This window comes from Tachyglossus aculeatus, chromosome 7, assembly GCF_015852505.1.
Source record: "Tachyglossus aculeatus isolate mTacAcu1 chromosome 7, mTacAcu1.pri, whole genome shotgun sequence".
NCBI classification, from domain to species: Eukaryota; Metazoa; Chordata; class Mammalia; order Monotremata; family Tachyglossidae; genus Tachyglossus; species Tachyglossus aculeatus.
Window position 1 is genome coordinate 13,345,277 of NC_052072.1, and position 27,534 is coordinate 13,372,810.

At 49.2% G+C, this 27,534-nt stretch overlaps 1 protein-coding gene across 4 annotated transcripts; it reads left to right on the top strand.

The window, feature by feature from the left end:
• Nucleotides 1-27,534, top strand: TNNT2 (troponin T2, cardiac type). Of its 4 annotated transcripts, none has more exons than XM_038748996.1 (16): nt 1,779-1,833; nt 6,712-6,756; nt 7,526-7,536; nt 7,638-7,652; nt 12,376-12,423; nt 14,458-14,493; nt 14,776-14,830; nt 16,102-16,162; nt 17,844-17,960; nt 19,367-19,444; nt 19,730-19,840; nt 20,686-20,691; nt 21,108-21,217; nt 24,475-24,565; nt 25,629-25,669; nt 27,212-27,534. In XM_038748996.1, the coding sequence occupies exons 2-16, from the start codon at nt 6,719-6,721 to the stop codon at nt 27,255-27,257; spliced, it is 864 nt and encodes a 287-aa protein (XP_038604924.1). In that variant the 5' UTR covers nt 1,779-1,833; nt 6,712-6,718; the 3' UTR covers nt 27,258-27,534. The 4 variants fall into 4 exon arrangements, with proteins under 4 accessions (XP_038604926.1, XP_038604927.1, XP_038604924.1 ...); XM_038748997.1 differs by having other exon boundaries at nt 1,786-1,833; nt 7,641-7,652; XM_038748998.1 differs by lacking the exons at nt 1,779-1,833; nt 20,686-20,691 and adding an exon at nt 1-54.

Below are 27,534 nucleotides of genomic sequence, written 5' to 3' on the forward strand. Positions count from 1 at the left end.
CCACCAGTTCCACTTCGCAGGCACCAGCAGAAGGGAGCTGAGACTGTCTCTGAGGTAAGATCGAAGGCCTCGATCCGGCAGATTCTGGCAAGGAGGGGCAGAGGCTTGAGGGACTACTTTTGGGGGCAGAGATGTGATTTGGAGGAGTCTGCAGGTGCCATCCATCCACATCTGAGATCCCAAGAGCAGGTGATTATATCTAGATGAGGGAGTCAGACCAGAGACTCAAGTCCCAGGCCATTAGCAGGGACTATTAGGAGTCATTACATCCATCTCCCTGCCTCTTGTCTCTGAAGTCTCCCAGTTGTTGCGGGGAGCCTTCTAGCTCTTCAAAGTTTTTCAGAGAAAGAAATTCCAGGGCTTTTCTGGCCATCTCCTCCAGGGTCTAACACCCCTTTTGGTCTAAATGTTTTTCCTTAAGTATAGTCTAAATCCTTCCCTTTGCATTTTCAACAGTGTTCCACCGAGGGGGGAGTGAAGAGCAGCTCAGGGTCTCCGGATGGGGGGCAGAAATGGATACTCTGCAGGCAGTAAACAGAGATCATCTGCCCTTTGAATCAGTTATCCCAGTATAGGGTGGGGTTGGGGCACCCTCCCACTGGACTCTGAAAGCAGGGGGGTTAAACAAGATGACATTTGGGTCCCACCCTAGAGCCCCAGATTTCCCTTCTTGCTGAGATGTGGTAAGAGGGCATTGGACAGGTGTGGGGGGCTGTTGTTGGAAATGGGTCAGAGAGTGTTATGAGCCCAACAGCTGGAACCTGTGTTCCCAGCTGTTACCTCGTTTATTTCAAGGTAATAATAATGGTGGTATTAAGTGTTTACTAAGTGCCAAGCATGGTACAGCTGGGGTAGATACAAATTAACTAGGTTTGAGTAAGTCCCTGTCCCACATCAGGCTCACAGGCTAAGTAGAAGGGAGAACAGCCATTGAATCCCCATTTTAAAGATGAGGGAAATGAGACCCAGAGAAGCTGTGTCTTGCTCAAGGTTACAAAGGAGTTAAGTGGCCTAGCTGGGATTAGAATCCAGGTCCTCTGACTCCCAAGTCTGTGTTCCTTCCACTAGGCCATGCCACTAATTGCCATAGATGCAGTCTTGGGGAATCCCCAGCCTGGGTCAAACCATAAAAGGTTTTATGAAGCCAGATCTAACAAGAAGCTCATCCACCCTCCCTTCCCCTTGTCAGTCACCCTTCAGTCCTTGCCTCGGATGGAGACTGTAAGGGGATTCTACATATTTCTTTACCCACCCCAGCCTGGGCTCTTCTGCAAGGCCAGCCTTGCAATAACAAATAATAATAATAATGATGGCATTTGTTAAGTGCTTACTATGTGCAAAGCACTGTTCTAAGCACTGGGGGGATACAAGGTGATCACGTTGTCCCACGTGGGGCTCACAGTCTTAATCCCCATTTTACAGATGAGGTCACAGAGGCTCAGAGAAGTTAAGTGACTTGTCCAAGGTCACACAGCAGACATGTGGAGGAGCTGGGGTTCAAACCCATGACCTCTGACTCCAACACCTGTGCTCTTTCCACTGAGCCATGCTGTTTTGCAATCCTCTGTCCTGGCTCTCCCCACTGTTCCTGCCTTAATCTTGTTGGGGTTTCCCCCACCTCAAATCCCACTGCCTCAGCTGAGCTCTCCAAACCCTCTCCACTCTCCAGCTCCCCCTGTGGCGTGAGGGGCCATCCCACTTTGGAGGGGCAGGAGCACTTCCGACGGTTTGAGATGCTAAATTGACCTCTCTCCCCTTCTCCTGATTGTCCCAGGCCCTGGATTAAGGCAGCCTCTACTGGAGCAGACCTGGGACCCTTCCTGGTCTGGGCAGGTTTGACTTTGGCACTTTCTCTTCAAGGCATTTTCCATCAATCCATCCACCCCTTAAGCTGCACCTAGCAGAGAGGCCTCGGGACTTCAGGGATTTGTGGGGAGTAGGGGGTTGCTGCATCTTAATAATAAACATAATGCTGGTCTTTAAATACTTATTGTCTGCCAAGCACTGCCAAGTGCTGGGGTAGGTAGACCCAGTCCTTTTCCCCATCCAGGGCTCACAGTCTGAGAAGGAGGGAGAACAGGAATTCTGTCCCCATTTTCCAGATGAGGAAACTGAGGCTCAGAGAAGTTAACTGACTGCTCCAAGGGCATCCAGCTGACAGGGGCAGAGCTGAGATTAGAATCAGATCATCTGATTCTCAGGCCTTTGCTCTTCCCACTAAGCTCGAGAGAAAGAAAATAGTGACTGGCCTCTTGGGTGATTCCTCTTTGGGGGCCAAAGTGGTGCTCTGAGGAGAGCAGATGCCCAACGGCCTTTCCATCCATCCCCTCTCCTTTCCAGGCCCTTCTCTTTCCACAGCCAAAGGGCCTGCTTTATGTTCACTGTCAGTCAGAGGCAGAGTGGCTTATCACCTCCCTCATTATCTCCTCATCCTCCCTGCCCTTGGACCTTGGCCCTTGGACCTTGGCTTCACAGACTCCATCCTCTCCTGGTTCTCCTCTTATCTCTGCGGCCCCCTTCACAGGGGAACAAAGGAAAGGTGTCGCTATCTCTCCCCTTTGCTCCACGGAGAGGCCATCTTGGTTGGAGACTTATTGGGAAGAGCAATCTTGGGGACTGAATCTGGAGATCCACCACCTTTGGGGGCACAGCCGGCAGCCTAGAGAAACAGCATGGCTTAGTGGAGAAAGCATGGGCCTGGGAATCAGGAGGACCTATGTTCTAAACCTGGCTCTGCCACAGTTCCGCTGAGTGACCTTGGGTAAGTAACTTAACTTCTCTGTGCTTCAGTTACCTTATCTGTAAAATGAAGATTAAGACTGCAAGCCCACTGTGGGGCCAGGACTATGGTCAACCTGATTAGTTTGTATCTACCCCAGCACTTAGTACAGTGCCTGGCACACAGTTAGTGCTTAACAAATGCCATAAAAAAATAGTGGAAAGAACATGGGCCTGGGAATCAGGGGACTTGGGTTCTAATCTCAACTGTGCCACGTTCCTGATGTCTGACCTTGGACAAGTCACTTAACTTCTCTGGGTATCAGTTTCATCATCTGTCAAATGTGGATTAAATCTTTGTTCTCCCCTCCCCCTAGACAGGGAGCCTAATGTGGACAGGGACTGTGACCAGTTCGATTGTGTGGTTTCTACACCTTTGCTTGGCATATTGGAAGCGCTGCATAAACACAATTAATATAATTATTAGCTGGGATGGGGAAGCAGAGGGGAGAGTGCAGTCAGCATCTGTGGGCTGGACCCACAGGGGAAGTCCAGAGGGTGTTACTGGCAGGGTTTCCTCTCTCTCCAAACCCTCCTCTCCCCGCCCCTCTGGAATACTCTGACCAGGAGGAGAGTCGGGGAATTGGGAATGGGACTGGTTTGCCCAAGTTGAGCTCTTTCAGGGGCTTGTGGGAGGGAAGACCCCAAGCACTGGAGTCTTACAGGCTCCACAGAGCAGAGGTATTCACTGCCAGTCCAGAGGAGGAGTGGCATTGATCCAGGCATTCGTGTTCATAGGGGGTCTGCCAGCTTCCTCTCTGTCAAGCTTTCTTCCCTGCCTAGTCTCCCCAGCCTCAGTTCTTACAGTCACAGCAGCCCCTCCCCAGACACTTCCCTAGCCTCAAGCAATCGCTACTAGCTGAGCACTTACCTTGCACAGAGTACTGTACTAAATGCTTGGGGGAATCCAATAGAGTAAGTAGATAGTGATCCCTGCCTTCAAGGAGCTTTTTTAGACAGATAATAATGATGGCATTTGTTAAGCGCTTACTATGTGCAAAGCACTGTACTAAGTGCTGATGTAAGTTGATGAACAGCCTGGCCATGCAGTCAGTCTGTAATATTTACTGAGTGCCTCCTGTGTGCAGATCACTGTGCTAAGCACTTGGGAGCATACAATAATAATAATAATACTAATAATGATGGTATTTGTTAAGAGCTTATTATCTGCCAAGCACTGTTCTAAGCGCTGGAATAGATGCAAGTTAATCAGGTTGGACACAGTCCCTGTCCCCTATGGGGCTCACACTCTAAATCCCTATTTTACAGATAACTGAGGCCCAAAAACGTTAAGTAACTTGCCAATGCATAGTGAGTAAGTAGATACAATACCTGCCCTCATGGAACTCATTTAAACAGATGTGTGTTGATACAGAGCCTGGTTGAGCAGTCATTCAGAAATATTTGATTCATTCATTCAATCATATTTATCGAACACTTACTGTGTACAGAGCACTATACTCTGCCCTTGGGAAAGTACAATACAACAGTAAACAGACACATTCCATGCCCATAATGAGCTTACTATCTAGAGGATGTGGAGACAGACATTAATATAAATAAATTATAGGTATGTACATAAGTGCTGTGAGGCTGGGAGTGGGGAAGAACAAAGGGAGCAAGTCAGGGTGATGCAGAAGGGAGTGGGAGAAGAGGATATTTAATGAGGATATTAATTGAGTGTCTACTGTGTGTAGAACACTGTACTAAGTGCTTGGGAGTACAGTAGACAGTGAGAGTATACAATCCCTGCCCTCAAGGGTCCTACAGCCTAGTAGGGAATTTACAATCTAGCCAGGATGAGGGAGAGGGGACAGCTTGCCCTGAACTACCAAGGGACATTCCTAGTGGTCATGTCAAGTGGCCCATCTGCCCATCACCTAATCTTATTCTCTAATGATGTCACACAGATCATAACGAATCCCAGAAGCCTCAGCACCCATTCCAGGAACTTGCCCAAGGGCAGATGAAGATAGTCTTACTCAGGGTTAGCCTTTTTCAGAGTCCCAAGTTTGGCGCTCAGATGAGACAGCTGAGCAGCAGGAGGGTGGGGAGATGTTGCCTGGCAAGACTACTCCCTGAGGGTGTCTACGTCCTTGTGGTCAAGTGATCCCAACAGTGGAGGAGTAATTTGCCAAGGGGATGGCTCACTCAGTAGCCCCACCACTTAGAGTCACATCCTATTGGATGGTTGTTGCTTAGGTGGGTCAATGCTTAAATGGGTCTTCTGGAATCATGACCCACCCAACTGGTCATAAAAACCCCATTGGCCATCTAAGCACTCAAAAGCCCATCTGTTCATTTCTTTGTGACCTTGCTATTTGACCACTTTTGTTTTTATCCTGCCATAGCTAAGTTTTGGCCTATTGTCTCTCTGGCAGTACTTGTCTACTTGTCTTCTCCATTAGACTGTAAACTTCTTGAGAGCAGAGAATATATAATAATAGTATCAGTTATGAAGTGCTTACTATGTGTCAAACACTGCTCTAAGCAGTGGGGTAGATAAATAAATCAGGTTGGACAGAGTACCAGTCCCACGTGGGCGCACAGTGTAAGTAGGCAGGAGATCAGTTATTTAATCCCTATTTTACAGATGAAATGACTGTGAAACAGAGAAATTAAGTGACTTGCCCTAGGTCACACAGCAAGTGAGTGGCAGAGGCAGGATTAGAACCCAGGTTCTCTGACTCCTGGGCCCGTGCATATCTACAGTCTCTGTTTTATTGTACTCTCCTAAGTACCTAGTAGAGTGCTCTACACACAGTGAGCGCACAATACATACAATTGATGGGTTTCATTTCTATTGAATGTTCCCCAGCACCAAGACAGAACTCTACATGCAGAAGGGATTCATTAATTATTATTTTTGTGTTGATGGGTGCCCTGAGGACCCAGTGGAGGATTCTGGGAAACCTGGACCCTCATTGAGAGAGGCCCACAGGGTCTAGCAGAAAGAACCATGGAAATTCAGACAGGGTCCAGCTTTTCCACTGGTGCCTGGGCCATCCTGTGTTGTCATCCCCTCTCCACCCCCTGCTTCCCTATTAGTGGAATAGTACTCTATACGTCTCCCCGGGGGTGGTGAGGGTAAAATGATAGCTACAGCACATGGATTAGCCAGAAGGGTAATTTATCAACTTCAAGAGGACTAAATGAAGGTTTGCAGCTTTGGAACACTGAAAGGTTATTCATTTAATTTTAAATGAATGACTAGAATGGGTGGTGTAAATATGAGTCTATCTGCAGCTGTGCAAGCAGCTGTGTTTTCCCCCTTCCAAAGAATGCTCTGGGATGGGAGACCTGCAGGAAAAATCCCTGGGAGGAAAGCAGGAAGACCCATGAGACGAAAGGCCTGGGTGTTCACTGGCTGCCAGGTTCTTTCAAGAAGGAAGTCCTACCCCAGGCTTCTGGGCTCAGGCTTACTTCTGCTGGAAACCTGACCTGCTCTGACCTTGGATCGTTGGGTGAAATGATTCCTGAGCACCCAAGCCCCACCAAGCCTCAACCCTTAGTACTGTACTTGGAACATAAATAAACACTTTACAAATACCACATATATCACATCTATATCCCAAAGAATGGTAAAGCAGTGGTGGCCTAGTAGAAAAAACACAGCCTGGAAATCAGGGTACCTAGCTTCTAATTCCTGTTCTGCTACGTGCTTGTTGTGTGACCTAGGGCAAGTCACTTAACTTCTCTGTGCTTCAGTTTCCTCAGTTGTAAAATAGGGATGCAATACCTGTTCTCCCGCTTACTTAGACTGCAAGCCCTATGTAAGGCAGGGATTGTGTCCAACCTGATTAACTTGTATCTACTTCAATGCTTAGAACAATGCTTAACAAATTGTAAACACTTAACAAATAATATATTTTTAAAAGAAAACACCATCCTGCTTAGCTCTTCACCAAAATCAACTCTTGCTTTGTTAAGCAGCTTGGCCATGTCTGACACGGAAGAAGTCGTGGAAAGCTACGAAGAGTAAGTAGCAGATCTAGGAAAGCCAATGGGTGTTTTGGTTCTCTGCAATCCCAGCCCTTAAACTCACCTTGTCCATCCTACAGCCCCCAGGCCAGACTCCTTTTTCCCATTCTGCCCCATTCTTAAACCCTCTTCCCTCATCTTCCTTCCCACCCACCCCTAAAGAATCCTCTTCCTCCTTTACCCCTCCCAGAAAATTTCTCCACCTCCCATCCATACCCTAAGCTTCTCTACCACTTTTCTAGAACACTCCCAGGGGAAGATTTCAATCGATCTGCCAAACTGGCTGGATGGCTGAGGTTGTGTGAGAGACTTGTGTTTGGCGAAAGTATGTGAGTGTGAATGTATATGTGTGTTTATGTGGTATGTTTATATATGAATGTGCACATGGGAGTGTTCACACTTGGGGATGGATGGTGGCATATGTTAATTCATGGGTTGGTGGAGGTGGTAAAAATGTGTATGTGTGTGTGTGTGTGACAACTGCTGCCCTCCTTTTACCCATTTGAGGTGTTTAGTGATAAGGGCTGGCCTGGCTGTCCACATTCCACCCTTCTGATTATCAGTTCCCTCTTCAGGCAGTCCTGCTCTGCATTCTTTCCAGCTGAGGCGGAAGACAGGGGCTCCTTAGATAAGAGGGCTCAGTGCTAGGGCTATTTTGGATTCCAGGAGACCTGGTAGGCTTGGGGGGTGGGGATATGAGGTCATTGGATCAGGGGTCGGGTTGACGGGCTCGTCTTGTGGCTAACCCTTGGGCCTTTGTTCACAGGGAGCAGGAAGGTAAGAAAACCAAATTTGTCTTCCTTTGGCTCAAGAGATGCTGAGACTTTAAAATGACCATTCTCCTCCTTCTCTGTTCTCTCCTCTCCTCGTCCGGACAGAAGAAGCTGTGGAAGGTGGGTTCTATCTGGCTTTTTTGTTTTTACCCCCAAGAGGTTGATGACCGAGGGCTGTAGAAACCTCAGCTCCTTGCACCCCTACCTGCAGGGTTGGACTCTCAGTCACTCATCACATTTACTCACTGTCTTGTCGAGTAATGGGGTGTAGGGAGAGGAAAGAGGTACTGTGTCCAAGCTGCTGTGCTCAATTACCACTCCTCCAAAGTCCCACAAAGGACCCCCAGTCCTGGGAAGCCCTGCCACAGAAATCCCACCCTCCAAAATCAAGACCAGCCCGGGAGCCTGCCTGCACCCTCAGATCTCCATTCACCCTTATACCATCTCCTTGCCCAGCCCAACCTGCCACACCTAGGGGTCCCCAGGGGTGCAGCCAGGTAATTCCTCCTGCATGCAGGTCTCTAGGGCAGGGTGGGTTGGGTTGCTGCCAAGCTACATCAGGAGGGAATTAGGGAGAGGTCTGTTCAGCCTCCCTGTCCTCCCTGCAAGAAAGAGGTAGGTAGGAGGGAGCAAATCAGAGCACTGCTGAGAGGGAGGAAGGAAAGAGGTGGGGCAGGGCAGACCCTCCTCAGATTGACACAGAGCCAATCAAGATTTATACTCTGGGCACCTTGGTGTTGGTGGTGGCAGTGAGATCATTCTTTCACTAATCCAACCCAGTGGTAGTGGGCCCTATCCCCACCCAACTGGCACCTGCCAGTACTAACACTCTGTCCACTCTGGGTGTTGGGCACCTGCTGGGGTGGGAGCAGGGGGGCAGGTAGATTGCTGGGGTGCAGAGGACCACCTGAAACGTCTGCCAGTCCCGTGCTCTGGGGAAACTTTCCCCCTTGCTTGGGTTGGAAGAGAGATACTTCAAGCTCTACCAAAGATCAGCCATTTACAGAGAAGTTGGAGAGAACCTATCAACTCAGGAAGCGGCAGCATGGAACTTCCCTACAGGGTCTTCTTATGTGGAAACCCAGTTCTTTCCAGCTGGTGTTGGGAACAGGGCTTCTAGAATGGGGGTCAGGGGATGCCCTAACTCTTCCACCCCTTGTCCTTCCACCCCCACTCATGGAGTTTGGCTTCCTTCAGGCTAATAGTAGCTCCCTTGATTAGCACAGTTCTGGAGCTGGACCCCTGACTCTGGGTTTGTGGGGAGGCCAGAATTGAAGCCAAACTAACCTTCCAGATAGACTCCCAGACAACTGCTGCTGCTCCTGCTGCTGCTGCTGCTGCTGATGCTATGGCTGCTTCTGAGGATGAGTGTAGAAAGGATGAAGGCTCACACCAAGAGAGAGTATAAGCCTCCGTCCTGAGACTTAAGGCCTGAGAATCTGCCCAGAGGAATTGATTCTAGTGATGGTGGTTTGCACTGTACCATGTAGCTGCACTCGTTCCTTCCTACCATATTCCTGCTGAGGCACAGAGGCCACATGTCTGCAGACAAGGGTGCCACACATTGTGACGGCCAAACAGAAGTTTTTATTACATGCAGGACCGACAACCAGACTCTCTTTCCCATGTCAAAGAGCTGTGTGTGTGTGTGTGTGTGTGTGTGTATGTGTGATAGAGTGAGGTGTATATTTTCCCTCTGTGGGAGGGATGGGTTTGGTCTTCCACTCCACCCTGGAAAAGTGGCTCTACAGCCCTCCAGAAAACAAAAGTGGAGTGGAGAGCTGCAGTACTTCTTTCCCCGCTTGGCGCTGATCAATTAACTAACCACTGTCAACTCTTGCTTTTGCTGCTGCCATTTCCAGGCTCTGAAGAAGAAGAGTGGGCAGAGGAAGAAGACGGTAGTACCTCCTTTCCCCTTTCCTGCCCATTCTCTGCCTTCCTTTCCCCCTCTTTCCTGTTCCCCACCTTGCCAAAGCAGGTCTCAATTTGCCAGAAGTGGGAGCAGGGGTGGGGGCCAGGGGTGCTATCTTGCATTCCGCCTGACCATTTCTCTGGCCCCCTCATGGTCTGCTTGGGCCCTGAAGCTTCTCATCTTCCTGTCATCAAGGTCGGCCTTTTCCCCTCTTGGTGCTTAGCTGAAGTCTGTGCAAACAAATTCCCCCAAATATTCAGACTTGAAACCACACAGAGATATCATAGACCTATAAGCTATTTCAGCTCCCCCGTCCCCCACCCCATTTCCATATCACTTAAGTCAAAGGCTGTTTTCAGTAAAACTCTTCGGATAATCTTTTTCTACCAGGGTGAGAGGACTGTCACAACTGTCTCCCTGCCTTAAGGACCCCTTTCATCCCACCATGCTGAAAACCCTTTTTGACCCTGCCCTCTCCTCAGAGACCCTCCTCACACTTGGCTTTCCCCATCCTGAAAGGGCAATGGGCTGAGCCCCCTAAGGCTGGCTATAGACCCTCAGGGAGGAGAGGATTGAAAGCCCCCTGCCCCTCCCTACCTCTGAGAGGGAGTGAGTGGAAGGGTCTTGGGTGCCTGGGTCCTGGGAGTGTTGCCACCGTCGTCGCTGCTACCACCTCCGTCGGTTTCCTCTAGCCCAGACCTCCCTGGTATCCTGGGTTCCTACCCCGCCCGTTGCCTATCTCTGTTCCATGAGCCCGGAAGGCTGAGAGAGGAGATACGGGTTAGGATTTGACTTAAGAGAAGCAGCGTGGCTCAGTGGAAAGAGCCCGGGCTTTGGAGTCAGAGGTCATGGGTTCGAATCCCGGCTCTGCCACATGTCTGCTTTGTGACCTTGGGGAAGTCACTTCACTTCTCGGAACCTCAGTTCCCTCATCTGTAAAATGGGGATGACGACTGTGAGCCCCACGTGGGACAACCTGATCACCTTGAATTCCTCCCCAGCACTTAGAACAGTGTTTTGCACATAGTAAGCGCTTAACAAATGCCATCATTATTATTATTATGTCTCCAAGGTGGCAGTCAGACCGGAGCTTAGTAGCCTTTCCTTTAAGGTGCCAGTGATTGACTTATCGATGGATCCATTGTCCTCCCCTGCACAATGGAAAGGCCTAGCAGTAGCTAGGCCCAGAATGAAGAACTCAAACACCACTTACAGTCTCCTAGCAAATACTAACCCTTAGCCCCTAACGTTCACTACAGCTAATGTCAGCCAGATGATTCCCCCCATTTTCTCCAAGCCCTGCAATCAATCAATCAATCAATCACATTTATTGAGCATTTACTGTATGCAGGGCATTGAACTAAGTGCTTGGGAGAGTTCAGTGTAACAATAAACAAACACAATTCCTGCCCACAACGATCTTACAGTCTACACTAGTACCTGCAGTGCTGCTGGGAGCAATAATAATAATGATGACATTTGTTCAGTGCTTACTATGTGCAGAGCACTGTTCTAAGCACTGGGGAAGGGATACAAGGTGATCAGGTTGTCCCACGTGGGGCTCACAGTCTTAATCCCCATTTTACAGATGAGGTAACTAAGGCTCAGAGAAGTTAAGTGACTTGCCCAAGGTCACACAGCAGACATGTGGTGGAGCCAGAATTAAAACCCATGATATCTGACTCCAAAGCCTGTGCTCTTTCCACTTAGCCACGCTGCTTCTCTGTACCATACTTCACAGTACCATGTGCTCTGCTCTGCTCTGCACACAATAAGCAACCAATAAATAAATGACTGATTGATTGAAAAAGCATGGACCATACCAGTTTAGTGCTGGAACTGACCCTACCCCCACCTTGGACCAGGCTGCCTAAGACCCAAAATAAACTTTTGGTCTTCCCTATGGTTGATCTACCCACAACCCCTTGAGGCCATGGGAGGCAGTGTGGCTTAATGGAAAGAACCTGGAGCTGTGAGTCAGGAGACCTGGGTTCTGGTCCCTGCTCTGCCCCTGGCCTGTTGTGTGATTTTAACCAGGTCAATGGACCTCTCTGGGCCTCAATTTCCTCATCTGTAAAATGGGGATGATAATACCTGCCTCTCCCTACCTAATAGGGGTGTTGGGCAGCTAAAAGTGAAATAAGTGATGTGAAAGTGCTCTGGAAAAAATAAAAGCCAGCTACAAATCCAAGGTAATATTGTTAAGTAGGTTCTAGTCAACCAGCCTGGGATAAAGCCTTGAGTCCATCAAGTACAAGGAAAGAGTTGGAACAGGCAGAAATTGGAGACCTGTAGTTCAGGAGTCATATCTAGCTCTTGAGCCAGGGGTGGTAGCCATGCAAGGTGAGGATGAGGCATTTAAAGCCATTAAATTCACAAAGAAGTTTGTTACATCAATGCATGTTTCAATTGTATCATTGGTTCTTTGCACACCAACTGCTCAAAGTTCTCATTGTGTTTGACTCTTTTAAACAAAAAGAAGAGTGGCCTAGTGGATAGAGCATACCCTGGGAGTCAGAAGGACCTGGGTTCTAATCCCAGCTCTGCCATTTGCCTGCTGTGTGACCTTTGGCAAGTCACTTCCTTCTTTGTGCCTTGGTTACCTCATCTTTAAAATGGGGATTAAGATTGGGGGCCCCATGCAGATCAGGGATTGTGTCCAACCTGACAAGTTTGTATCTACTTCAGCGCTTAGTACAATGCTTGGCATAAAGTAAGTGCTTAACAAATGGCATAAAAAGAAAAAGAAAAGGAAAAAAATGTTGCCAGCCACTGTTCTAGACCAAATGCTTCCAATTCCTGGAAGTGAATTGTCACCAAATACTCTCCCCTTTCCCTTGCCCAGGGGCTCGAGGTCCATCCTGGATTGCAAAAAAACCCCACAAGTGGCTGCTCAATCCTTCACCTTTTGTGATCTTCACTGTCTTTCAGAGCAAGAGGAGCCTGCAGAGGAGGAATCTGAAGAGACCAAAGAAGAAGGTATCACACTCAAGAGAAATCTCTACCAGTCCCCAGGCCCTCCCCAGGATGGTGGAGAGCGGTTTGGAACTCCGAGAGATGGTGTAAATCTGGAGCTATTGGAGGGATCCCATATGGATCCTGTTAGGAAGAGGGAAGCCTTCAAGGCAACCCTCTAGATTTTGTCAGCATGAATCTATACCTTGTGTGCCTGACTCAGAGCCCAGGCTCTCAGTTTTTGCCAAGTGATGGGCTAGAATCCTTAAATCCCAGGAGCTGGAAGGAATAACAAATGCTGATTATTCCTCCAAGGAAGTGAATGGTCAAACTGAACAGGAAGGTTGAGTGTTTGTGGGGAAACCCATCTGAAAGGCAACTCTGGTGGGATTCATTCGTTCATTCAATTGTATTTAGTAAGCACTTGCTGTGTACAGAGCACTATACTAAGCACTTGGGAAAGAACAATGCATCAATGAACAGTGACAATCCCTGCCCATAACGAGCTCACATTCTAGAGGTGGGGAGACAGACATCAATACAAATAACTAAAATTACGGATCTATACATAGGTGCTGTGAGGCTGCGGAGGGGGGGCAGAAAGAGCAAAGGGAGCAAGTTAGGGTGATGCAGAAAGGAGTGGGAGATGAGGAAAAGTGGGGCTTAGTCTGGGAAGGCTTCTTGGAGCCTTCAATAAGGCTTTGAATGCAAGGAGAGTGACTGTCTGGCAGATTTGAGGAGGGAGGGTATTCCAGGCCAGAGGCAGGGTGTGGGCCAGAGGTCGGCAGCAAGATGGGGAGATCAAGGCACACTGAGAAGGTCAGCACCAGAGGTGCAAAGTATATGGGCTGGGTTGTAGAAGGAGAGAAGTGAAGTGAGCTAGGAGGGAGCAAGGTGATAGAGTGCTTTAAAGCCAGTGGTGAGGAGTTTTTGTTTAGTACAGAGGTGGATAGGCAACCACTGGAGATTTCCGAGGAGGGGGCTGACATGTCCTGAACGTTTTTGAAGAAAGATGATTCGGGTGACAGCATGAAGTATAGACTGGAGTGGGGAGAGACAGGAGGTTGTGATTCCAATATGATCAATCAATACTATTTATTGAGCACTTACTGTGTACTAGAGCACTGTACTAAAAACTTGGGTGAGTATAACAGAGATAAATGATGTCATCCCTACCCTCGAGGAGCTACAATCTAATGAGGGTGAGGGAGAGGCAAACACAGAACGAATTAGTTAAAGGAGTTGAAAGAGACTAGAAAATAGAAAGGGGAATGAATTAGTGGCTGAATAATTAAATCCATAAATTGATTTGTACAAAAGTGTTACCAGCAGCTGTGGGAGCCTGACTGGTAAAATGAGAAGAGTAGCGATGGGACTCGGGGAGGAGAAAGTTAATCAGGGATGGCAGCATGAAGGAGGTGGGATTTCATGAGGCCTCTAAAAGTGGTAATAGCTGGTGGATGAATGGGGAGGGAGCCAGGGGTCAGAGGTGGGAGAGATGAGAATGAAGCCCAGGGATTGTGACTTGGGAAGACTTGAGAAGCAGAGTGGCCTGGTGGATAGAGCACGGGCCAGAGAGAAGGAGTTGGGTTCTAGTCCCAGCTCTGCCCACTTGTCCGCTGTGTGACTTTGGGAAAGTCACTTAACTTCCCTGTGCCTCAGTTACCTCATCTGTATAGCGGGGATTGAGAATGTGAGTCTCATCTGGGAGAAGAACTGTGTACAATCCAATTTGCTTGTATCCATCCCAGTGCTTATATCAGTGCCTGCCACAAAGAAAGCCCTTAACAAATATATATATATTTTTTGAGTAATGGAGATCGGGGGCTGGGGTGTAAGATTCTGCCCTCAGGGGTTCTGATTCAGGAGTTATGTAACATGTAGACTGCCTCATATAGAAACATGTCTCCCTTCTCATACATTTTTCATCTGTAAAATGGGCATTAAGACTATGAGCCCCAAATGGGACAATCTGATTACCTTTTATCCCTCCCAGCGCTTAGAACAGTGCTTTGCACATAGTAGGCACTTAACAAATACTATTATTTTTATTATTAGAAACAGAACAAGAGGAAGAAGCGAAAGAAGCAGAAGGTAAAAGGAGGAGGAAGGGGAGGAGGACAATAGTCCAGGGTTGGCAGGGAAGATGAAAAGAAGGCTTCAGTCAGGAGTATCAGACTGCTCTTGGAGCAATGTGGGGAAGTTCTCTGGGGTTGAGAAATGAGAGATAAGGGGCAGGAAGAGGGCATAAACAGTGCTAGAGGATTGGAGGGTGGATGGGGTGAATCAGGGAAGGCTTTCTGGAGGAGGCAGCTTTCCCACAGTGATTTAAAAGCAGAGAGAGAGGGATTTGCTGTTGTCCACTAGCTTCCCTAGGGCTTTTCTTGTGTCTTGCAGATGAACCAGTGGAGGAGTCGAAACCAAAACCCAAGTAAGTGGGATGGGTCCTGGGCCATGCTGGCTCTGGAAGGGGCGGCCTGCGGGAAACAGACTTCCTGGATTCCAGTCTCCAGCCTGCTCTAATTAGCTCCCAGTTGCTGACTGCCAGCGGCAGACTGCTTGTTAAGAGCTCTGCTGGAAGTCCCTGGCCTAGAAGTCAGGACATATTTAGATGCTCTCTGCCTAGGCACCCCCTATCTACATGCCCCCAATCTACATCACACCTTTGAGACACCCCCCATCTAGATACCTCATCCAGATGTACTCTTTTAGACACCATGATGTCCCCTGTCAATATATGTAGACTCCTCGCCAGCTCCTGACAATCCAGATGCCTCTCATCTGCCAGTCCCTGTCAACAAACCCCTTTCTAGACCTCTCATCTGGTTGTTTAGAAGCATTCCATCTACACATCCCCATCTATAGTGCCTCATCTACACATACCCAATGCCCAATGTGCCTTATCTGCACATCCCCCCCAACCTATATGTCATCATCTGTTCATTCCCTACCTCTTGTCCTCATCTACACAGGCCCCATCTTCACATCCGCCAACTACAAATCCCCCATCTTCACATTCCCTTCTACTCTTTCTCCATCTACACATCCCCCATCTACCTATGTACACGCTCCTACCTGCATAGGCCCCATCTTCACATTTCCCATCTTCACATCCCCCATTTACACATCCCCCATCTACACATCCGCAGCAGCACGGCCCCCAGTATTCACCCCCCTTTCTAGACCCCTTCTGTCTAGACCACCCACATCTAAACACTCCCATATAGATACCTAGATGCCCCATCTTCTGATGGGTTGAAATTAGCTCGATGCTTGCAGTCTTACTGTGTTCCAGGACCCTATCATTAATGGCCCCATCCGTCTACCTATGGGCCAGGGGCCTGGTCAAAAGGCAGGGACCAAGGGGAGTAGGATAAGCAAAGAGGTCTGAATAACTCACATATCCAGCTCATCAGCCCCTGCATTACTGAGAGTTGGTTGCTGGCAACATTGCCTGGGGGGAAGAAGGAATAACAATAATAATAATAATTGTATTTGTTAAGCACTTATTTTGTGCCAGGCACTCTACTGAGCTCTAGGTTGGAGATAAGCAAATTGGGTTGGACCCAGTCCCTGCCCCATGTGAGGCTTACAATCTCAAGTGCTGACTCACAGAAGGATTCGCTGAACTGTGGACTCCCCTACTCTGGACCCCTAAAATCTGGTTTATCATTCCTGACTCAGTTTCTCTTTTCCTTCCAGGCCCTTCATGCCCAATCTGGTGCCACCAAAGATCCCAGATGGGGAGAGAGTGGACTTTGATGTGAGTTTTGGATGGAGTATTGGGTAGAACTAAGGGGGCTGGGAGTATGCCAGTAGGTGAGGGTTGTGTGGACCCAAGAGGGAGGGAGAATAGATACTTATCATCATCATCATCATCATCAATCATATTTATTGAGTGCTTACTGTGTGCAGAGCACTGTACTAAGCGCTTGGGAAGTACAAGTTGGCAACATATAGAGACAGTCCCTACCCAACAGTGGGCTCACAGTCTAAAAGGGGGAGACAGAGAACGAAACCAAACATACTAACAAAATAAAATAAATAGAATAGATATGTACAAGTAAAATAAATAAATAAATAAATAGAGTAACAAATATGTACAAACATATATACATATATACAGGTGCTGTGGGGAAGGGAAGGAGGTAAGATGGGGGGATGGAGAGGGGGACGAGGGGGAGAGGAAGGAAGGGGCTCAGTCTGGGAAGGCCTCCTGGAGTAGGTGAGCTCTCACTAGGGCCTTGAAGGGAGGAAGAGAGCTAGCTTGTCGGATGGGCAGAGGGAGGGCATTCCAGGCCTATTTTTCAGATGAGGAAATAGAGGCAAAGAGAAATCAAGTGATTTGCTCAAGGCCACACAGTGTGCTCATAGTGAAACTGGAATTAGAAGCAGTTCTTCTGACTCAGTCTTTGCTCTTTCCACTGGGCCAAAATTAATTTTCTTATCAAGTATGCCCTTTGTGGTAAAGTAAATATAAAATTAATGATTAATATTTATCATTATGAATTACTATAAGAACTATCAGCATCTATTAGGCACCTACTGTGTGCAAAGTATTATTCTAAATGCCAGACTTCTTAATGTGGCTCCTACACAGGGCAGAAGACTGGCCAAACTGACATTAGGATCCTTTCTTCAGTTTTCTGTGAGCAGTTACCCATAACCCCCATCCTGTGACCTCTCCTGTCAACCCAGATTTTCTGCTACCACTTAAATGTTCTGAGCCAAGCACTGGTGCCTCCTCTGTGGGGCCAATGGGGGTGGCGGGGCTGGTGGCCTCAACAGCTGAGTGAGCTGGACTCCCAGCTTTTCCCAGCCCAGGGTGCTGACATGACCTGAGCATTTCCCATAAGAGCTGAAAAAACCCAGTCCTCATCCAGCTCTAACAAAAAAAAAATGTGGAATTTATTAAGCACTTACTATGTGCACTGTACAAAGCCCTGCGGTAGATACAAGAAATCAGGTTGGGCAGTCTCTGTCCCACATGGGGCTCACAGTCTTAATCTGCATTTTACAGATGAGATAACTGAGTTACAGAGAAGTGAAATGATTGCCCAAGGTCACACAGCAGATAAATGGTAGGGCTGGGATTATAACCCAGGTCCTCTGACTCTCAGGCCTGTGCTTTTTCCACTAGGCAACACCAGTTCCCTCAATCAATGGTATTTATTGATCAATCAATCAATGGTACTTATGGAGCATTTACTGTGTGCAGAACACTGTGCCAAGCCCTTGGGAGAGTACAACAGAGTTGGAAGATATGTTCCATGCCCACAAGGAGCTGACAGCCTTTAGGCCTAAGCCCCACTGCCCTCTAGGCTCCCCACAGTCACAATGAAGAGTGGGTCCCACTGGGATCCCTCTGGGACCAAGGGAAGGCACTTTCAGAACTGCCCACGGAGGCAGGGCTTGAGCTGAGCCCCCGTGGCCCTTCCTGGCAGGATATCCACCGGAAGCGCATGGAGAAGGACCTGACGGAGCTGCAGACTCTGATCGAGGCGCACTTTGAGAACAGGAAGAAGGAAGAAGAGGAGCTCATCTCCCTCAAGGACAGGATTGTGAGCATGCCAGCAGCCTCCCTGTTTTCTGGCTCACCCCCAGCCCCTGGGAGGACGGGACACTTCACCCATCTAGGAGGGATTGGAGGACACCGTAGGAGGGTCAGTGTTGATCCTCAAGGGTAGGAAAGTGGTGACCAGTTCATGGTGCTGACCCCCCCATCCCCCAGCTCCCCAAGTCCTCCCAAGATCCTGGGACCATCCCAACCCTGCTATTCCCCCTTTCCCTCCAACCTCCAGGTGGCCAATTCATTCATTCATTCAATTGTATTTATTGAGCGCTTACTGTGTGCAGAGCACTGTACTAAGCGCTTCAGAAATACAAGTTGGTAACATATAGAGACGGTCCCTACCCAATAGTGGGCTCACAGTCTAGAAAGGGGAGACAGACAACAAAACAAAACACATCAACAAAATAAAATAAATAGAATAGCAAATACGTACAAGTAAAATAGAGTAATAAATCTGTACAGACATATATACAGGTGCCGTGGGGAGGGGAAGGAGGTAGGGCAGGGGGGATGGGGATGGGGAGGAGGGGGAGAAGAAGGAGGGGGCTCAGTCTGGGAAGGCCTCCTGGAGGAGGTGAGCTCTCAGTAGGGCTTTGAAGGGAGGAAGAGAGCTAGAGCTTGGCAGATGTGCGGAGGGAGGGCATTCCAGGTCAGGGGGAGGACGTGGGCTGGGGGTTGAAGGCGGGACAGGCGAGAACAAGGCACAGTGAGGAGGTTAGTGGCAGCAGAGGAGCGGAGGGTGTGGGCTGGGCTTTAGAAGGAAAGAAGGCAGGTGAGGTAGGACGGGGCGAGGTGATGGAGAGCCTTGAAGCCAAGAGTGAGGAATTTTTTCCTGATGCGTAGGTTGATTGGTAGCACTGGAGATTTTTGAGGAGGGGAGTAACATGCCCAGAGCGTTTCTGCACAAAGACGATCCAGGCAGCAGCGTGAAGTATGGATTGAAGTGGGGAGAGACAGGAGGATGGGAGATAGAAGAGGAGGCTGATGCAGTAATCCAGTCGGGATAGGATGAGAGACTGAACCAGCAGGGTAGCGGTTTGGATGGAGAGGAAAGGGCGGATCTTGGTGATGTTGCGGAGGTGAGACCGGCAGGTTTTGGTGATGGATTGGATGTGAGGGGTGAACGAGAGAGCAGAGTCGAGGATGATACCAAGGTTGTGGGCTTGTGAGACGGGAAGGATGGTAGTGCCATCAACAGTGATGGGAAAGTCAGGGAGAGGGCAGGGTTTGGGAGGGAAGATAAGGAGTTCAGTCTTGGACATATTGAGTTTTAGATGGCGGGCAGACATCCAAATGGAGATGTCTTGAAAGCAGGAGGAGACACGAGCCTGAAGGGAGGGAGAGAGATGGCCTCCTGCCCCAGTGCCAACACCCCCATCCCCCTCCCATCCCTAGGAGAACCGGAGGGCTGAGCGGGCAGAGCAGCAGCGCATCCGGAATGAGCGTGAGAAGGAGCGGCAGACACGGTTGGCGGTGAGGTCCCAACTCCTGCAGGAATTTCCTGCAGGAATGGAAAACCTGCATTAAAATAATTCCCCTCTCCCCTCCTGCCCCTGAGTCTGAGGGCTGGGGTCAAAGTTCATGAGCCCTACCTTGGCAATTCCCCCCTAACTCTGAGGGGTGGGGTCAGAAGTCACCAGACCCAATTTGACATTCCCCATGGACTGTGAGGGGTGGGGTCAGAGGTCACAAGGTCTAGCTTAACACTTGGGAGGGGCACCTGCCCTAGAAGCACCCTGAGATCTCCCGTGCCCTCAGGAAGAGAAAGCGCGGCGGGAGGAGGAGGAGAACCGGAGGAAGGCTGCAGACGACGCCAGGAAGAAGAAGGCCTTCTCCAACATGCTGCACTTCGGCGGCTATATCCAGAAGGTGGGAGGATGGTCAGGCTCCCCGAGGTGCCACCAGGCCTTCTGGGAAGGATTGGGGTCCTCACTGGCAGTTGCCCTCTCCCCGTAAAAATATCCAAGGTGAAAGCGCTCCCACTGCCCCAGGAATAATCAGGGCTGACCTAAGGAAGGAGGTTCTGACCCCCAATAGAAGTCATAGGTCTGTCTTGAGTTTGGCCCCAGAGGAAACTTCCCATCCTGCAGCTGCCATGGCCCCCAGTAGCCTCGGCCTCAGCCACCCTGGCCCCCCCAGGCGTCAAATCCCCTCAAGCCCCTCCATGTGCAGGGGCACCAGGCCGATCTGTGTAGCCTCTTCTTGAACTCCCTTTACTCCCAGGAAAAGATCCTGGTGGGATCAACAGCAGGAGTGGTCTCGGGGCAGCTTCCAACCAGTACCACTGCCCTGGCCACACCTATGACTTACTTCTGCCCATCCCCACGCTCTCTCACCCCAATACTGTCTTAAACCCAGTTGAGGCAGTGTCGGTGGCAACCCACCATCATATTTTAGTGCCAAGAAAGCAGGGTGAGATGGCATGAAGCAGAATGGTTCTTTCTTGCCCCCTTAGGCCCCCTGAGTCCTGGCTCTGATGGGCACATGGGCCAACCAGGCATAAGAATCTATAAATGTGTTTTCGGGGGGGTGGGGGGGACAAGCCAGATTGTTAACTTTTCCTGGTTTTCCTTCTCCTCCGCCCCTTTCCAACCCCCCCCCCCCCCCCCGCCGCCCCTACAATCTTTCTTTCTCTTGTGTCTTTCTCCCTGGGTCTCTCTGTCTGCCTGCTGTCTGTCTGTCTATCTCTCTCTCATGATTTCCCGTTTGAGCAGGGCAAGGTGGGTATTTGCTCCTCACTGCACAATGAGGGATGGCTTCCTGAATGTGGGATCTCTGGGAAAAGAGCTAGAGCAGTTAGCAGTGGGATGGTGTTGATCATGGGGAATGGCAAGGGGGAAGAGGCAGAATGGGGGATGGGAGGGGTGGAAATACAGGAAACAGTGGGCAGGAAACGGGGTGGGGTTTAGAAAGCAAAGGCTGCAGAGTTGAGAATAATTTTTGGGTGGACTAAGTTGCTATCTGGGCACCTCTAGGATTAAGAGTCATTGGTAGACCAGTGGGGAGGGGATGGAGGGGGTAAGGTCTGGGTGGGACTCCAGGGTTCTTGGGTTCCCCCTGAGAGTCAGGGGCAGTGCTGCATTCAGATTGGGATGAGACATAAGCATCCCCATTTTCTGGATTCCCCCTCCTCCAGACGGAGAGGAAAGGCGGGAAGAAGCAGACAGAGCGAGAGAAGAAGAAGAAGATCCTGGCAGAGAGAAGGAAGGTTCTGGCTATCGACCATCTGAATGAAGATCAGCTGAGGTGAAATCTGGGGGCACGGAGACTGGTGTTAGGAGGTCCAGGAGCAGAGAGTCTGGGGAAGGGAGCCTGGTGGTAGGGGACCCAGGTGCAGGGGGGCAGGGAGTACAGGATCAGGGGGAACTGGGAGGGGGAGAGGGCTTGGGGGCTCAGGAACTGGAGGGTCTAGGGGCAGGGAGGGCCTGGAGCAGGAGGATCTGGGTTCAAGGGGGCCTGGGGGAAGAGTGTCTGGGAACTGGAGGGTTTGGGATCAGGGAGTCTCAGGCAGGAGTCTGGGAGCAGGAGGGTTTGGAAGTAGGGGGCCTGGGACAAGAGGGGCTTCAGAGGAACCACATTTTACTCTGCTGCCCAGATCATTTTTCTAAAATATTGTAAACCTCCCCACTTCACAAAGTCCTCCAACGGTTCTCTGTTTCTTTCTGCATAATGCAGAAACTCCTAACCTTCGGTTATAAAGCACTCAATCCTTTCTCCCCTCTTCTCCCACCAAACAGCAGCTCACACCCTTCACTGTTCTTAAGCCAATAATTGATAATAATAATGATGGCATTTAATAATAATAATAATAATGGCATTTATTAAGCATTTACTATGTGCAAAGCACTGTTCTAAGCTCTGGGGAGGTTACAAGGTGATCAGGTTGTCCCACGTGGGGCTCACAGTCTTAGTCCCCATTTTACAGATGAGATAACTGAGGCCCAGAGAAGTTAAGTGACTTGCCCAAAGTCACACAGCTGACAAGTAGCGGAGCTAGAATTTGAACCGATGACCTCTGACTCCAAAGCCCGTGCTCTTTCCACTGAGCCATGCTGCTTCTCTGTATGATTTGTTAAGCACTTACTATGTGTCAAGCCCTGTTCTAAGTGCTGGGGTAGGTACAAGGTAATCAGGTTGGGCACAGTCCCTGTACCACATGGGGCTCACATTCTACTCGGCAGGCCTCTTTCTCTCTTCAACATCTTGCTCACACTCTCCCTTTTGCCTGGACTTAACTCCCCTCTCACATCTGGTTCATCTCCTCTCTCCCCATCTTCAGAGCCCTTTTGAAATCACATCCCTACCAGGAGGCTTTCCCTGATTCATTTCTCATCTCCCTAGTCTATTCCTTCCCATGCTCAGCACTTCCACAACCCCTAAGCACTTGGAGACTCACACCCCACCCCAATAGAACCCATGTTCATATTCCTATACGCTGTTGTTTTCTCCGCCTTTTAAATTATTTTTCTGTCTTGCCTGATCGAATGTAAGTTCTTTGGAGTCACGTATCATGTCTACTAACTCTCTGTATTCTTCTGGTGCTTAGCACCATGCTCTGCACACAGAAAATACTCAGCACTAAGTACTATGAATTGATTGGTGGGATAGATGTAGGAGGAGTAAAGGTATTTATTGAGTAGCTTCTGTGTGCCATGCACTGTACTAAGCACCTGGGAAAGTACAACAAGGATATGAAATGTATTTCCTGCCTTCCCACTTGTAGGTTACACTGTAATGGTAAGGTGGACATAAAGACATTAAAGTATTCACCTAAAGAATGACTGGAATAGACAATTAAAAGCACACTTTGGGGTTGTTTTGTTTTGTTTTGTTTTCTTTGGCACTTAAGTGCTTACTATGTGCCAAGCACTGAACTAAACACTGAGTTGATACAATCAGGTTGGACACAGTCCCTGCCCCACAGAGAAGCAGTGTGGTTTAGTGGAAAGAATATGGGCTTGGGAGTCAGAAGTTGTGGGTTCTAATCCCAGCTCTGCCATTTTTCAGCTGTGATTTTGGGCAAATCATTTAACTTCTCTGTGCCTCAGTTACCTCATCTGGAAAATGGGGATTAAGACTTTGAGCCCCACCTGGGCCAACCCGCCTTGTATCTACCCCAGAGCTTAGAACAGTGCTTGAAACATAATAAGTGTTTAACGAATACCATCATTATTATTAGTAATATTATATGGTGCTCACAGTCTAAGTCAGAGGGAGGATTGATTGATTTTACAAATATAACTCAGTTGATTGACTATACAAATTTACACTAGGGCAGCGGGCACATAGACATTTTTAGACACTAGAGGTAGCTGTTGGTTAGATACCACTGGGAAGTTGGGGATTGATGGAGGAAGGTTTGTTGGAGAGGGTGGGATTTTAGGAAGGCTTTGAATAGGGGGAGAGCTGTGATGTGGTGGCCTGCGGTCCGGGGGGTGGGGAGGGAGTTCCAGCCCGGGGAAACAGTGTGAGCAAGGAGATGGAAATGGGAGAGATGAGAACAAGTTACAGTTAGAAGGGGAGCGCTGGACACGCCGGATTTTCTTTAAGGGCCAATTCAATTGGAGAGATGCAGTTCCCAAAGATGAACACTAGGTGGCAGACTTTCACCAGACTGTGCGTTGGATAATAGTAATAATAATAATGGCATTTATTAAGCGCTTACTATGTGCAAAGCACTGTTCTAAGCGCTGGGAAGGTTACAAGGTGATCAGGCTGTCCCACGTGGGGCTTACAGTCTTAGTCCCCATTTTACAGATGAGATAACTGAGGCCCAGAGAAGTGAAGTGACTTGCCCAAAGTCACAGAGCTGACAAGCGGCAGAGTTGGGATTAGAACCCATGACCTCTGGCTCCCAAGCCCGTGATCTTTCCACTGAGCCACTATGAGGGGTGCTGTAACTCCGGGTGCCTGCTGGAGGGCTAGCCCATTCTGGTGAACCCTGGGCTCCTGGAATGTTCTTTTGGCCTAATCTGCTGGCTCTGCCCCCACAAACATACATCAGGAGACCTGTCTTGGGGGACGAGAGGGCATCACAGTGAACTGGGGCAGTCAAGGGGACGTATTCACTCAATCAATCCATCCTATTTACTGTGTGCTTCCTGCGTGTGGAGCACTGTTCTAAACTCTTGGGAGAGTACAGTATAACAGAGTTGGTAGGCGTGTTCCCTACCCACAACGAGCATACAGTCTAGAGCGGGAGACAGACATTAATATAAACAAATAAATTGGTAGGCAAGAGGGAGCCTATGTCTCTGCTAGGGATTCTGAGTCAGTTTTTTGGAATTGCTTCACAATCAGAGGGCTTCTGGGAGCCACTGAGCCAATGGGGATTTTTTTAGGTGGCTCTGAGTCCTGAAAAAGGCCTTATGCCCAAGGTGGACCTTTTTTGGCAGGCCGTCTCCTGGCTGGGTTGGAGGTTGGGACCAGGGGTCTGCTAGAGATGGGAAGAGCCCTGACCATACCTCTGTGGTCCCAACTCGGACCACCGGTTTGGGTTGCAGGGAGAAGGCCAAAGGCCTGTGGCAAAGCATTTACAACCTGGAAGCGGAGAAGTTCGACCTGCAGGAGAAACTCAAGCAGCAGAAGTATGAGGTGAGATTGGCCATCCTGTTCTCAACCCTGCTTTTCGCCCCTCCAACTCCTTGAAAGACCCGTCTTATCCTCCCGGCTCCCGGCCCCTTGGGCAGCCGCCGAGGGCCAGGAGAGAGACCTGGTCTCCCCTGGCCTGACCCACCCCCACAGGCGGGAAGCTCTTCTGGGGCTCCAGATCTCCAAGGAAAGTGATGCTGCAACACGCCTCAGACACCAGTTCCAGAGACACACACCTGGTTAAAGATCTTCCTTCAGTCTAGCCCAAATCATTCATGCTGCAGCCCCAGCCCATTTCTCAGGTCCCTTTCAGCTTTGTCTCTATGACTTAAATTTGGCTAATGATCTGGAGATTGCTGGTCTGTCTCTGGAACCACAATGCCATGTTAGTCGGGCGCAAGATATCTTAATGATAATTGTATTTGTTAAGCGCTTACCATGTGCCAAACAATGTACTAGTGCTGTGGTTGATGCAAGATAAGCAGGTCCCACATGGGACTCCCAGTCTAAGAAGGAGGAAGAACAGGTATTGAATCCCCATTTTGCAGATGGGGGAACTGAGGCACAGAGAAGTGAAGTGATTTGCCCAATGTCATATAGCAGACACATGGTGAAGCTGGGATTAGAATCCAGGTCCTTCTGGCTTCCAGGCCTATGGTCTTTCCACATCTTCTTGGGTCTCTCAGAGATTGACTAGTTTATGGCTGGGGTGGTTGGCGGCAAGAGGGAGCTGAGCTTTCTAGAAGAAAGATCTGCTGGGTAGGCACCTCTGGTGCTGATCTCACCACTGACAGTGGGGTTTATGCTGACAGTGGGTTCACTGATGACAGAGAAGTCACTGCTGACAATGAGGTCAATGCTGACACTGGGTTCACTGTTGACACCGGATTCACCGCTGACAGTGGGGTCAAATTGGTGGCTGGAAACAGGACCCTTGGGTCCCTCCAAGTCATGGCCAATGCTCATCCTTGTGCCTCGGCCTTGCCAGGCACTTGGCTTCTCCATCCCAGCTCCAAGGTCGCCCAAGGAACTGTTTTGACTGGTCCCCCCTTGCTCTTCCTTGCAGATCAATGTTCTCCGGAACCGGATAAACGATAACCAGAAAGTGTAAGTATTCAGGCTCTCTCCATCGTCATCTGACCCCCGCATCCTCCCTCTTCTTCCTTCTTATCTATCTCTTCCTCCTCAATAGGAAACTGAGCTCTCCTCAGTTCTGCCTTCTGTGCCTTCCTTTTCTCTTTCCTTTTCCACCTTCTCTCCTTTTCACACCTTCCCTCCCTTTCTAGCCTTTAGCAAACTGCCCTTTGCCTTCCCTTGCACTTGTTCCCCCCATCAGAAGTAGTAGTAATTATAGTAGTAATAATAGTTATAGTAGTAGTAGCAGCAGGACTAGTAGGAGCAGTGTGGCTTAGTGGAAAGAGCACAGGCTTGTGAGTCAGAGGATGTGGGTTCTAATCCCGGATCTACCACTTGTCTGCTGTGTGACCTTAGGTGAGTCACTTAACTTCTCTGTGCTTCAGTTCCCTCATCTGTAAAATGGGGATTAAAAGTGTGAGCCCCACATGAGACAACCTGATTACTCTGTATCTACTCTAGTACTTTGAACAGTCCCTGGCACATAGTAAGCACTTAACAAATACCATAATTATTATTATTATTAGGAGGAGGAGGAGGAACAGTGGCAGCATGGCCTAAAGTAAAGCACAGAGCCTGAGTCAGAGAAAATGGGTTCTAATCCTAGCTTGGCCACTTGCCTGCTGAACAACCGTGGATAAGTCGTTTTACTTCACTGTGCCTCAGTTTCCTCATCTGTAAAATGGGGATTTGATACCTGTTCTCACTCCCTCTTAGACAGTGAACCCCATGTGGGACAGAGATTGGGTCTTATCTGATTAGCTTCAACCCCCTCTAATGCTTAGTACGGTGTGTTGCACAGACTAAGCACTTAACATTACTGTTATTACCTTGTATTTACCCCAGCGCTTAGAATAGTACTTGGCACATAGTAAGCATTTTATTTTTAAGCACTTAGCCCAGTACTCTGCACACAGTAAGCACTCAATAAATACGATTGAATGAATGAATTAATATTGTTGTTATTGTTAATAATAGGAGTGGTAGTAGTAGCAGCATGTATTGAGTGCCCTGTAGTGCAGTGTATGCTAGTAGGTGCTTGGGAAATGTAAAATAAAGAAATGACACATTTCCTGCCAGTGAGGTGCTTCCAGTTAATCTGAGTCCCACCCTGCCCCACAGACTATCAATCAGTGGTATTTATTAAGCACTTACTGTGTGCAGATCCCTGTACTAAGCCCTTGGGAGAGTACAATACAACAGAGTGGGTAGACACATTTCCTGCCCACAAGGAGCTTATAGTCTAGAGGGAGCTCACACTCAACATTGTGCTGCCTTGAAGACCTGAGGGTTCAGACCTGTGCTGGAAAGTCTAGGACAGAAGCCAGGCCCAAGGAGTGGGGAGCAGGGGGTCCATATTGGTTCTGCCCTAGGACCAGGGGTACCTTGGGTGGGTCTGATCCTTGAGTAGCACCCGTCCTGCCCCCTGACAGATAGGACTGGCAACTGGGCCTCACTGACAGCCGCTCTGCAACATTTCTTTCCTCTGACCCACTCTCTCTGTTCCCCTTGCAGCTCCAAGACTCGAGGAAAGGCTAAAGTCACCGGGCGCTGGAAGTAGTAGTCCTGACTGGGCCTGGAAGGGCCTGGTGGGCCCAGTTCCTTCCCCCTCCCCGGGCTGAGGGAGGAGAGAAGACTGAGAGCTGACACCTCCCTAATCACATTGATCCTATAGGCCACTTCACCCCCACGCCCCCTTTTCTGGTGCTGCCTCCCCGCACCTCAGCCCATCCCCGAGTGTCCAAGTGGGGTCCGGAGCACTGAGCCGAGATGGGCCCGTGGCTACATCTTGTCAGAGCTCTTGAGCCTGTAAATAAAAATCAACGCAGTCAAACGGC